The sequence below is a fragment of the Homarus americanus genome, unplaced genomic scaffold (genome assembly GCF_018991925.1).
Source record: "Homarus americanus isolate GMGI-L3 unplaced genomic scaffold, GMGI_Hamer_2.0 scaffold55693, whole genome shotgun sequence".
NCBI classification, from domain to species: Eukaryota; Metazoa; Arthropoda; class Malacostraca; order Decapoda; family Nephropidae; genus Homarus; species Homarus americanus.
The window spans coordinates 115049-125357 of NW_024720838.1; the positions used below are offsets into that span (position 1 = coordinate 115049).

A 10309-nucleotide genomic window follows, 5' to 3' on the forward strand; every position below is an offset into this window, starting at 1 on the left:
GGTAATGCGCTTATGGCAGTTTATAGCTCACCTGGTAATTAGGACCTGAACGACCACCTGTGTCTTAACAATCTGTGCAGGGAGAGATAGTTATTATTGACTTAAAGTTATATGATGGATAAATAGGTGGAGGAATGGATAGTTTGAAGGAGAGAGAGATTATTGCAATTACTCTATCTCTCTCTCTCTCTCTCTCTCTCTCTCTCTATTTAATTTATTATAATTTATCGTAATTATCTTTCCTTCCTCATTCGCTAAAACCATTCAGGGTACAAGGTGATTATATAATGGTTTAGTGAGGATAATGTGGTTAATGGGCTAATGAAGGGGTAATTATAGTAATGGATTTTAGATAATTAGATAAATAGACACTTAGTACTCATAGAGGTACCGTACGATCGTTGCAAAGATGGATTACCTTACTTATGAATATGTATATTGATGTTCTTTTGTTTTATGGACATTCTTATTTGCTATTATGGGATTATTATACATTTATTTACGTAATGGCCACCTGAACGAGAGAGAGAGAGAGAGAGAGAGAGAGAGAGAGAGAGAGAGAGAGACAACTAAGTACAATAAATGACATCAATCAAACACCTCACTAACAAAAACAAAACGACCTTAAAAATAATAGTTTGTGTGAAAGCAGGAGTGAACGAGGCAAGTAATAATACTGGTAGTTTGAATACATTTACTAACGCCTTTGTTCACTCACATGCGTCCCTAGACAGGAATGTTAGCTTGGGTTTTTTGTAATAGCTTAGTCAGTGGTAAGCAAAGTACTCTTAATTTATCACTTAACTATACTTTTAAGCTTACTAACCTTTCCGGGTATTTGGTCTGTTCTTTGCATTATGAACTTGTATTGCCCATTGTTAGTACCTGGAGTAAACCTGAGTACTGGATAACACTGGTCTTCCCTCCTGTGTCCCGGACCAAGACTCGAGCTCATGACGTACTTGTGAGAGATACGCCTGTTACCACCAACACCCCTGAGGACAGCGTCATACTAGCCCTGTCACACACGTATAGCGAACTAGCTCGCCAGCCTTAATGCTTCTGTAGTCTTCAATTGTAAACAGACCGCTTGATGTAAACAAACATATTAAGATGTATTTACGAATATCACCTTCAATAAAAATACACTTAAACAATTTATTAATACACGATACTCAAAACTTTTAAAATTAAACTTACATATAATACATGGCTCGATATATATATATATATACAATCAACACATCAACCCTCCAGGATTCGAACCCACGGCCAACATGCCCATGATTGTGACCAGGGAACGCTACCTCTGGACCACCAGGACACTAAAAGCAGTCCTAGACTCTGTTATATTTCACACAAAGCCTGTTCAACGAGCTTATGGCGTCGTGAACCTCTAATGGGGACTACCCGTATCACGTAGGTGGTCAGAGTAACTTTTTACCAAATCCTGCTTCGAAACACGAGGATCCATATATATTTCATTAGCCCAATAAACCACGCGGACTTCTACATACAATGTAGAAGTCTGCGTGGTTTATATATATATATATATATATATATATATATATATATATATATATATATATATATATATATATATCATTAGCCCAATAAACTCCTCATTATCGAGTATAGATCTTGACTTGACCACGGAAACTGGAGCAAGCCAATCAGGAGGAAATTATACCTTTCGTCTGAGCGAGGTGAGCTAGAAAAATTAACAACTCGTGAGAAAAGTACTAGTGTGACGCCGCATTTTTGGTGCAAAGACAAAATTCAACTGGACAATATCACACTGAAAAATATCGCCAATCAAAAATTTTACCCAAAATAAAATCCACTTCAGAATTTCATTAGACAATATTTATCGAGACAAAAACTCTACTATGTTGTTCGTTCATCAGACAAAATTCCATCTAGTTTTTTTTTTTTTTATCCTCTTCGCCACTGATCGGCTTGTTAGCCGCTTGGGCGATCGGCCACGTCTCTTTTCCTTTATATTCTTCACCAAAAGGTCGGCTCACTAGCCGCCCGGGCGATCGGTCACGTCTCTGTCACGCACTGTTGGCAAATACTGGGCATGCACCGGCTCCTGAATGTACCTGAACCCGCTCTAGTGTTGGTCAAGTCTTGTCTTGAAAGAGCTCACACTCGGTGCCGTCACAACACTCTCTGGTAGATTGTTCCAAGAGTTTACAACCCTCACTCCGAAAAAGTTTGCCCTCACGGTTTTCTGGACGCGGCTTCTTCAATCTTGAGCTGTGACCCCTTGTGGGGCGAGCGTCCGCCAGCTCCAAGTAAGGACACTCAACTGAGTAGTGCCCCCTGAGATGCTTATAAACCTCAACTAGGTCCCCCCTCAAGTCCTAACGTAGCACAAGTTTAGGTTGGATGGGGTTTTGTCCTTCAACTCTCATGTGTTGGGGGAGGGGTGACCGTTACGCTGTATATTATTCCACCCAAATAAACAATAGGAGACCTATTTTAATAAACGTACATAGTAATAGGAAGTCATCATGTGGTAAGGGACGAAATGGTGGAACAACTGCATTAATCTCAAGGTTACAGAGACTGAATATTATGTTACAGCGAAAAAGTTACCGGATATCGTAGATTATATTAGTTATAGCATAAATAATTACGTTTTCTTTAAAGAGTTAATGAAAAAGAAAACGTCGAAAAATTTTAGTTGGTTATTAATCTATAAACGTCTCTCTAGCCTGTCCTTTGAAGATTGTTAGAGAAAGTCTTTTATAATTTATTTCATATGACCTTGATCTTGACCTCTGACCTGGTGCAGGGGATCAACTACCTGACGGAGCCGGAGGACTCATTGGAGTTCGGGTGGCTAGACGCCCTCACCGGCATCATCTCCATCGTCACCTTCTACTTCGACCTGGTGTCCGACTCCTTGGTGGCCTTCTACATGTATGACGACCCAGCTGCCCAGTACTGGTTCCTCGCCACCCTACTGCTGCTAGGTCGGTGACACCTCCTTCCTCCTCCTCCCTTACTCCTCTACCCTTCTTCCTTTTCCTCTTATTCTTCCTCTTCCTCCTCTACTCTTAAACTTCCTTTTCTTCTTATTTTTCCTTCTCTGCCATCCTTACTCCTCCTAATTTCCCTCTTTTCTTCTTATTCTTCCTCTTCCTCTATTCCTTTTCCTTATCCTCCTCCTTCCCTTCTATCCCACTACCTCAGATCCTCCCCTCCTGCTGGTGGTGTGGTGTGTACGTGATTCAACAAACGTACACAGTCACGTACACCTTCAGTTCAGTCGACATAGTAGCGTGACTAAAGACCATGACCAAGTTAAGAGCTCTTGCTAGCTAGTAAACATTAAACACGATAGAACAATGCGTTTTGTCGACTCCTGGCTGTGATATGCGACTCAAAACACACGAGTACGAATCTTTGACTCATACAACACATGTTTGACTCTATGACTCATACAACACATGTTTGACTCTATGATTCATACAACACATGTTTGACTCTGACTCATATAGCACATGTTTGAATCAATGACTCATACAACACATGTTTGACTATGACTCATACAACACATGTTTGAATCAATGACTCATACAACACATGTTTGACTCTATGATTCATACAACACATGTTTGACTCTATGACTCATACAACACATGCTTAAATCAATGACTCATTCAACACATGTTTGAATCAATGACTCATACAACACATGTTTGACTCTATGACTCATACAACACATGTTTGACTCTATGACTCATACAACACATGCTTAAATCAATGACTCATTCAACACATGTTTGAATCTATGACTCATACAACACATGTTTGACTCTATGACTCATACAACACATGTTTGACTCTATGACTCATACAACACATGTTTGAATCTATGACTCATACAACACATGTTTGACTCTATGATTCATACAACACATGTTTGACCCTGACTCATATAGCACATGTTTGAATCAATGACTCATACAACACATGCTTGACTCTATGATTCATACAACACATGTTTGACTCTGACTCATATAGCACATGTTTGAATCAATGACTCATACAACACATACGATACAGAGAAGTGTGTACTGTACTGTATATAAACTTGAGGGCTTTGGTATGTGTCCAGAGGCTCTGAATGAAGCAGAACAACACGTCGATACCAATCAAATATTTATAAAGGAAAAAAGAAGAAAAAAATATTTCTGAAAGAATTCTGATATAGAGTTTGGAACGCCTGAAGATTAGGTTAGGTTAGGTTAGGCTAGATTAGATTTTTGTAATGTTAAGTTAGCATTGTTCAAATTAGATATTAGATTTGATTAGGTAAGGTTAGTTTAGGTTAGGTTAAGACACCGTTAGATTAGGTTAATGTTAAAGTACCATAAGAAGGAACTAATATACATGTTTTTTATACATATACATCTAATAAATATACATATAACACAGTATTGCCTATGGTGGTGGCCAACGGGTTCAGTCTGTATTGGTACTGGTTCGATGAGCGCTCCTGTCAACCCCAGAGCTGCCCTAGACACCCCAGGGTATCCACTTATGTGTGGGTGTTCCGTGTGGCTGCCCACCTCCTACTGCAGGCCCCTGTGCTAAGGTGAGTCTCCTGCAGGATAGAGATAAATAGGAAAATAGTAATACAATTTTACAGTGGATTCAGTATGTATATTGACAACACAGGTATACAGGGGATCGTACTGTTACAGGCAGGTGGACATTGTATACTATGGCACCAAGAGCACGGCGGAGACGGTGTTGCGGGAGGCCCTGGTGGACGAGGTGATGGAAGCCGCCCTAGTCGATCCTAACCAGTCCCAAGACCTACACGACGGAGGACCTGACCTACAGAAGGACTCCACATCCCACAAGGACCCCACAGCCTACAAGGACCCCCCAGGAGCCAGCAGCAGGTCCTCCACACGGCTCAGTCATAGCCGAGACGGGGCGAACCCAAGTCCTGCTTCTACCAACAAGAGGTCCGTGTCAGGTAAGAGTGTTATAGAGATGGGAGAAAGGTGAAATATCTCTCTCTCTCTCTCTCTCTCTCTCTCTCTCTCTCTCTCTCTCCGATAAATTGTCAACATTCTCCTCATTGTGAATCCCATAACACAAGTTGTCTCAAGAATATTATTGGTGATGTGACAAGCTGTACTGTTGCAGCGTGTTCGGTGAGGACGGGAGGAGCGTGCGCGCGGGGAGGCTACGTGGCGCTCTGGATACATGCCGAGAGGGACGCTGCCAACGTGGAGCTCCTACTGGCGTTAATCCAGGACGCCCCGCTGTTGATCCTCCACCTCTACATCATGTCCCACACCCTACCCGCCCAGGCTCTCCAGGGACACCTCAGCCACACACGTGAGTCTCAGCTGGGAAGGAGTGAGGGATCATCACCTCTGCCACCGCCATCCACTCTATACTTCATCTACCAATCAGCACCCAACTAGCACTCACCGTAATGGCTGCTGGAGATGCTATTAGGAGGGGGGGGGTCTCAGTGAGGAGGGAAGTATATTTGTGTTTTTCAGTTAGTGTAAAGAAATATATTTGATGATTGGTTATATATTGTTTGTTATTATAGTCTCTCTCTCTCTCTCTCTCTCTCCTTCGTTCACTGCCTTACCTCTACTACCTCCTCCTCCTCCTCCGGTAGTAATGATGCAGATGGTGTCGGTAACGATGTCACTGCTGGCACTGGCGTGGTCTGTTGCCTCCTTCGTCAGGGCCACCCGCCTGACGGAGCCCAGCCTGGGGAACCTGAGCATCCTCGACCTGTTCCTTCTCACCCTGGCTCACTTCTGTTCTATCGCCCCCCAGGTTAGTCACTCACCCACGACCAGGTCACTCATACACCCACACCAGGTCAGTCATTCACCTACACTAGCTCAGTCATTCACCCACACCAGGTCAGTCACTCGCCCACACCAGGTCAGTCACTCACCCACACCAGGTCAGTCACTCACCCATACCAGGTCACTCATTCACCCACACCAGGTCACTGCTCTCCTCTTTCCCCAACTATTACAAAAATTAATTCACTTTAACACCTGTATATAAAGTCCTTACCTGTGCAATTAAGATACAATCACTGGAAACCAAAATATTTATACCTGGAAGCCATTAACCCCCAGACAGACACAGAGACTATTAACGTTGATACTTTACCTGAAGGAGTAGATGAAGTGTTAATGAGATTCTTTCGTATTTCAGGTGATGAGTTTTTCCTTCTTCGCCTCCAGCTTCGTCGTCGCCTTCTTCGTGGCTGTCACCATACACTGGGTCTTTATGGCCACCTGGATACTTCTACAGGTGAGGCATCGTGTTCAGCCTCCATAGTCTTACCTTGATGTTTGTTTATGATGAGGTATAACCACTATAGGGTTAGGTTAGGTTAGGTTAGGTTAGGTTAGGTTAGGTTAGGTTAGATTAGGTGACTCAGGGTTATATCAGCTCATTCAGGGTGATTATAAAACCTTCTTGTTAGAGCCTTTAAACAAACACAAAAAACGTTTATGCTCCTGTAAATAAAAACAGAAACGTTCCTCATACTATAAAACACACATAAACGCTCCTCCTCTCACCACAGCTGATGTGCTTCCCGCGGACTACCTGCTCCCGGGCCTTCTTCACCCACGACCGCCAGCGGGGTGTTTGCCACTGGCTGGATGACGTCCTGTACAGCGCCGTGATGGGTCTGGTCTTCGTCTTCACCTTCGTGGACGTGGGTGGAGTGGCTGCCAAAATTCAAGGACTTTTCTACCATGTCCTTATCCTGCTGGAAGAGTTGATCCTACTGTCTGTGTGGTAACTGTCTCCCTCCTGTAGAAGTTTGTCACCTCTGTAGATCTATAACACACACACACGGACGATTGTCATTACTGTAGTATCATTTAGCTCTGCATTTACTTTATTCTTTAATATTGAGGCTTAAATAATTCCATAAGTGACCTTCTTTTACCTTCAAGAGGCCTCACTCGTTAGTACTGTATTATTACACCTCTGGTTGTGTTATTAACCTGTGTGTATTCGTTTATTGACCTAACCTGACTTATCTTGTATCTCCTGACCTTTCCTGTACCCTCCCTCCCCCGTGACCTGAACTAACCTGGTGTGTGTGTGTGTGTGTGTGTGCAGGTTGATGTGGGTGGAGGAGGTGTCATGGTACCACTGGCTGCCTCTGGTGATGGTTCTCATCCTCTTCTGCCTCCACTTGCTGTTTGACGCTCTCTTCACTGCCAACGCTAAGCCCACCCACTGCCTGCTGCTACAGTCCTCTCCCAAGGCTGTGTGAGGGGCTAGATTGCCTACCTATCCCACCCACAGCTTCCTCCCGAGTCGTGCGTGGGCCAAAACTGCCGCCCATTCCGCCCACAACAGCTCCCAACTAATTGCTGCGTGCAAGCCCATCCGTCCAATAGTTGCCTTATTGAGCTCTCTCTCTCTCTCTCTCTCATCGGATTCTCCTACCTCTCCTTATCAGCCTTTTCCACACCTTTCCCTTATCCCCATCCCTCTTCTTCCTTCATCCCTGCCCCCCTCACCTCTTCCGCCTCTCCCCAGTCCTTGACATTTACCCTATTTATTAAAATATCCATAAATGCCCGCTTTTTTACCCCTCCATAAACTCTATTTCTTCCCTCCATTAACTCTTTAAGAAGCAGAGACCTCTCCTAAGCGTGAATAAAATTATCTGGCGTTAACTAGAAACACAAGTATTTTCATGGATGCTAATAATTAATATCTTATACACACTTGTATAGCAAGCTGTAGAACCGCCAACTAGTTCCGTGCATCTAACATTGATTAATTTTTGCATGAGTGGCGTTGTGGTGTTGTAATAAGAGCTAAAATAGAGTTTATTTTGTTATAATTTAGCAAAGAAGTATTTTAAAGTAGAGTGTCCGGGTAATATATATATATAATATTTATTAATTTATTTACACGTAAGAGGAATGAGTTTTTTTTTCCAGAATGATGAACGTGATGTTGTTGACTGATGAACGATAAAATGTATTAATGTGTATCTCAGAAAGACTGTAAATTTATATATTAGCGAGATATTTATCTGTCTGTCAACCCGTCCATAATCTTCAGGGATTCACATCATACACAGAGCACGAGTCAGCTCCCGCACATAATTTGTGTTTTAGACATTAAAACTCAAACACAAGATAAAGTCTGAATAGAAAATGTAGAATAAAAGTAGAAAAATAACATTATTCATCCTCATCTTTTGGAGTTTATTCATATACTGTATTTAAAAAAATTTCACTGGTTTCTTAAGATATTTATCGCTAGAATTATTGGTCAACAATATCTAATGTTTTTTCTTGATCGTAACCATAAATATAATTGATCAGCTTTACTTGAGCTTAAAAAAAAATTATATAATACCTATGAAAAAATCTTTATTAAATATATAATTATTGTTCGCTTACGATAAGTGCAAAGATGTGATGGTATAAATGTTGCTTTATATTACTAAGGTGAACTGGAGGTCATTGTGTGTTAGTCTTAGTACTGGATTACAATCAAGAATATCGGTACATATCAGTAGAGGACACTTGGTCAGATAGACACTTTGTTATCAGGATTACACTATTGAAAGTTTGCACTATTAGCTACCAATATCTTCCCTCATTTGTTGTTTTGTGAGTTATTTAATAAGTACAGTAAAGGGATTTTCAGTATATATTTCTATCCAATGTTGTTGATGTTTCAATGTATTATTACGCTTCAACAACTAGGGTGTTCTTGAAGCTCGTATTCTGGGTTAGTTATATAAAGTAATCCTCAGTAATTAAGAAAATAGAAGATTTACATCTCTCTGGTTAAAGATTTTAGCTTCTTGGTTGAGGTTAACAAAGAAACTTTTGTTTGGATGACTTACATGTTGCAGCAATCATTCCTAAGTAATCTCTGAGATGGAATTTCTAACGTTACGATGTTTGTCATAACAAGGTTGGCAAAATTCAACATTGCTTACGAATTTGAGGGTAAGTGAGATAATGATATACCGTAGCGTACTCAGCGCCTTCACACCTTAAACCAAAACCTTACCTTTAAATACATACTAAAACTTATGTAACCCAAACAGATCTTACCTAAGCTGAATAAATCTTACTTAAACCTGAGCATGACTAACCTGTTCTAACCTAGAGGTGTAGAATTATGACAAAAAACAACAGAATTTGACATCTATAACAACTTAGACAGCATTTCTTAATTTTACAAAACATTTAATAATACAGAAGTTAAAACACGAAACAAAACAACATTAAGGAGGCGTATCACATGTCCAATAGGACGAGGAAACAGCCTTGACGAAAACCAAATGTGAAAAGGACCTGTGTGTGTGTGTGTGTGTGTGTGTTTACAATGAACTGAAGTTCTCGGACCATTGTGAAAAAAGGTAAGTCAAGCAACTAAACTAGTGGGTCTCATAAGAAGGTCGTTCACATACCTAGATGGTGCGTCCATCATAACTCTCTTCTGAAGTGAGGTGCTTCCGTCTGGGGTACTGTCACCCCGTCTGGTCCCCGAGTTATGTTCAAGACTGTCAGTTGATTGAAAACGTCCAAAGGAGGCCCACCAGACTGGTACCTGCACCACGGCATCTCAGGTACCCAGAAATTAGAACAGCTGTAGTTGCCCAGCTTATACTATAGGCGGGCAAGGAGTGACTTACCAGAAGTCTGTAAACTGGCGGATGCCCGCCACACGAGGGGTCACAGCTCTAGGTTGAAGAAGCCACAAGTTCATAAAACTGTCAGGACAAACTTCTTTGGAGTGAGAGTTGTTAACTCTTGGAACAATCTGCCAGAGAGTGTTGTGAGGGCACGAAGTGTGAGCTGTTTCAAGACCATACTTGATCAACACTGGCGCAGGTACAGATACATTCTGAAGTCAGTATTTACTAGAAAAGTGACCGACTGTCCAAGCGGCTAACAGGCCGACCAGTGGCGAAGGTCATAAAGTAAAGTCAAGTACAGTAAAGCAGATGTGTTGCACTCTGAAGGAAATGCTACAATAAACTCTGGCAGTGTCACCCCAGTTTATGAACAAATAGCAGCAAGCCGTAACGTGGACATGAGGGGGTGAGTGTAGAGACAATTGGTATAGAGTATTGAACCGATTTCTTTCGATTCTTAGTCTTAATCTTACCCCATAATTAACTGTTCCATGTGTATAAACAAACCACAGCAAATGTTATGATTTCTAGCATAGTTACCGGTTTAAACTTATTGGGGAAACAGTTTTATTACGGAATTTAAATTGTAAGAAAGTTCAATTTTTC

At 41.5% G+C, this 10309-nt stretch overlaps 1 protein-coding gene across 2 annotated transcripts in view; it reads left to right on the forward strand.

The window, feature by feature from the left end:
* LOC121861276 overlaps nt 1-10309 on the forward strand; it is a 49660-nt gene that overhangs the window by 4605 nt on the left and 34746 nt on the right. The window contains exons 3-10 of one of the 2 annotated variants that reach the window (XM_042358923.1): nt 2804-2984; nt 4453-4612; nt 4722-5002; nt 5176-5370; nt 5666-5829; nt 6223-6321; nt 6599-6816; nt 7147-9146. In XM_042358923.1, coding sequence (XP_042214857.1) covers nt 2804-2984; nt 4453-4612; nt 4722-5002; nt 5176-5370; nt 5666-5829; nt 6223-6321; nt 6599-6816; nt 7147-7303 — 1455 coding nt within the window. In that variant the 3' untranslated portion in view covers nt 7304-9146. Of the gene's footprint in view, nt 1-2803; nt 2985-4452; nt 4613-4721; nt 5003-5175; nt 5371-5665; nt 5830-6222; nt 6322-6598; nt 6817-7146; nt 9147-10309 lie in introns of those variants that run through there. The other variant, XM_042358922.1, reaches the window with a different exon arrangement.